Raw genomic sequence first — 2,195 nt, 5'->3', positions numbered from 1 at the left:
CCTATGCTTCCAGCCCCGAATGTGCCGCCACCGGGCTGCCCCTGGTGTCGGGCTTCAAGCGGCTGCCGTGCCGGGATGTGCCAATGAAGCCCATCACATCGGTCCTGGTGAAGCAGAAGCAGAACGAAGGTGAGGCCCTCCTGCTCCCTCTGTCCCTGGGTCTTGTTGCCTGATTTGTGGCCGTGCGTCCCCCTGGGGAGGAGGCGATGACAGGCTTGGTGCCAGGGTCTGGCATGCGGCGAGGGGGCAGTGCATGCTGTGCTGGGTGCACCAAACCTGCCTGGCCTCAGCCTGGGGTTGCAGAGCTAGCTTTGGGGCTTGCTAGTGCCCCAAGGGGAGCTGGGGCAGGCTTGTGGGGAGGGTGGTGAGAGGGGACCTCATGGCTCTGAGCAGTGTCATGGGCTCTCTCTGGTGCAGAGTACGGCCTGAAGCTGGGAAGTCAGCTCTTCATCAAGCACATAGTGGAGAGTGGGCTGGCAGCGAAGGGCAGCTCCTTGCAGGAGGGAGACCTTATCTTGAAGGTACGGGGGCCCACAGGGCACACAGCACTTGCTGGGGATCTCATCTCCCCCTCTCCAGGTGGCTTGCCCCTGGCTAGTGTCACCGCAGGGGACAAGCCAAGAGCATGCTTCTCTTGGCTGCCTGCAAAGGATGGCAGCTTGGCTGGAGGCAGATCTGTCTGGTGCTTCCACACTGCCCTGGCTCCCCAGCCATCACCAGGGACCCCACGTGGGCTCCTGGGGACAAGCTGCCCGTGATGCCAAGGCTGGCTGGTTGAGGCAGCCCCATGGCATTCAACCAGGGACGGTGGCTTGTCCTGCTGCCACAGCGGGATCGCTGTCCCCACGGCGTGTGGTCCCCTGCCGTGTGTGCGTGTCCCCGCGGGGGGAGCAGTCGGCCTGAGGAGCTCAGGTGTTCAGGGTATGTCAGGTGAAACAATGCTTAAAGTATTTGAGGAGGAGGAAATGGAGGGAGATGCTTCATTTGCACACATGGGCCAGGCAGACCCATGACTGCTGGGAACTGGGCCCAAAGTGACTCTGAGACAAACAGGAGGCATTTCATCCCAGCAATCTGGTGGGAAAAGCTGCTGCACCTCAGGGAGATCACAGCCCCACAGTCCACTTGGGGCCTGACTCCCCGGCACCAGTCCAGTGCGTGGAAGGACAGCGCTGGGCCAAGGTCAAAGTAAAACTGAGCTTCAGGCAGCATCTGAGCAGGTCTCTGCAGCTCCTGCCTCCGTGCAGGGCACTCCTGTAGCTAAAAGTGGAAGTTAATTAGCCTCGCTAATTTGTTTCCTCTGTGCAGGATGAGGCCCCACTGGGAGGCAGCGAGGATAGGCAAAGCTGTGGGAGCTGGGGCCAGGCTGGAGGGGCTGGGAAGGGACCGGGAAGGTGGCAGTCGGAGCATCCCGTTGGAGCGGAGCTTTCCTGGGGGCGGCTTTCCCAGGAGTGAACGCCCTGAGGCCTCCCACTCTGCCCCCTCCAGATCAATGGGGTGGCCAGCGAGGACATGTCCCTGGCTGACACCCAGCAGCTCATCGAGCAGACAGAGGGGACCCTGACCCTGCTCATCCTCCGGGACCACCGGCAGTTCCTGGTCAACATCCCCGACATAGAAGACAGCCAGAGTGACAGCTCCCGCATGGATGGTGAGGGGACATGGTGACAGGCCGGGGGCCAAATACACAGCACAGGGACTGGACTGTCACTAATGTGTCTTCCCTCCTGTTGCTGCAGATATCTCCGACATCGACTCTGAACTGTCCCGTCCGCCATCCCCTGAGACCTCCCCACGACTTCCAGCTGCTGCCAGGATGAATTCACCACCGTAAGCCCCACTCCGTCCCCACGAGCCCCCCATTCCCCTGTCAGATCCTCCTGTGTTCCCTGCCTGTCTGGAGGGGCTGGTTCTCCTCCATCCCGGGGCCATTTCACCCTGGAGGTGGGACTACCATTTAGTCCCCAGCTTGCTCCGCTGTCTCCACTGCCCACTTGGCACTGCCTGCCCGTGCCCATCCAGTGCCTGCCTCCATGACCTGCCTAAATCCTGCCCCAACTTTGTTCCAGCGAAAGGAGACGATCAGACAGGGATCCTGTGGCGGACACGATCATGGACAATGATCGGGGCCCTGGTGAGTGAGCTCAGATCAGGCCGGGGGAGCTAAGGGCACTGAGTGGGCTCCAGGCTCCTGC

General features: G+C 61.6%; 1 protein-coding gene across 1 annotated transcript in view; it reads left to right on the top strand.

Moving 5' to 3' along the window:
• Nucleotides 1-2,195, top strand: part of TJP3 (tight junction protein 3) — a gene marked incomplete at its 5' end in the record, with an annotated part of 7,434 nt that overhangs the window by 742 nt on the left and 4,497 nt on the right. The window contains 5 exon segments of the mRNA XM_009575000.1: nucleotides 14-129; nucleotides 418-521; nucleotides 1,489-1,651; nucleotides 1,740-1,830; nucleotides 2,070-2,134. Of these exon segments, the coding sequence (XP_009573295.1) occupies nucleotides 14-129; nucleotides 418-521; nucleotides 1,489-1,651; nucleotides 1,740-1,830; nucleotides 2,070-2,134 (539 nt within the window).

Source organism: Fulmarus glacialis, unplaced genomic scaffold, assembly GCF_000690835.1.
Source record: "Fulmarus glacialis isolate BGI_N327 unplaced genomic scaffold, ASM69083v1 scaffold19550, whole genome shotgun sequence".
Taxonomy (NCBI): Eukaryota; Metazoa; Chordata; class Aves; order Procellariiformes; family Procellariidae; genus Fulmarus; species Fulmarus glacialis.
This window is presented reverse-complemented; position numbering and strand designations above follow the sequence as displayed.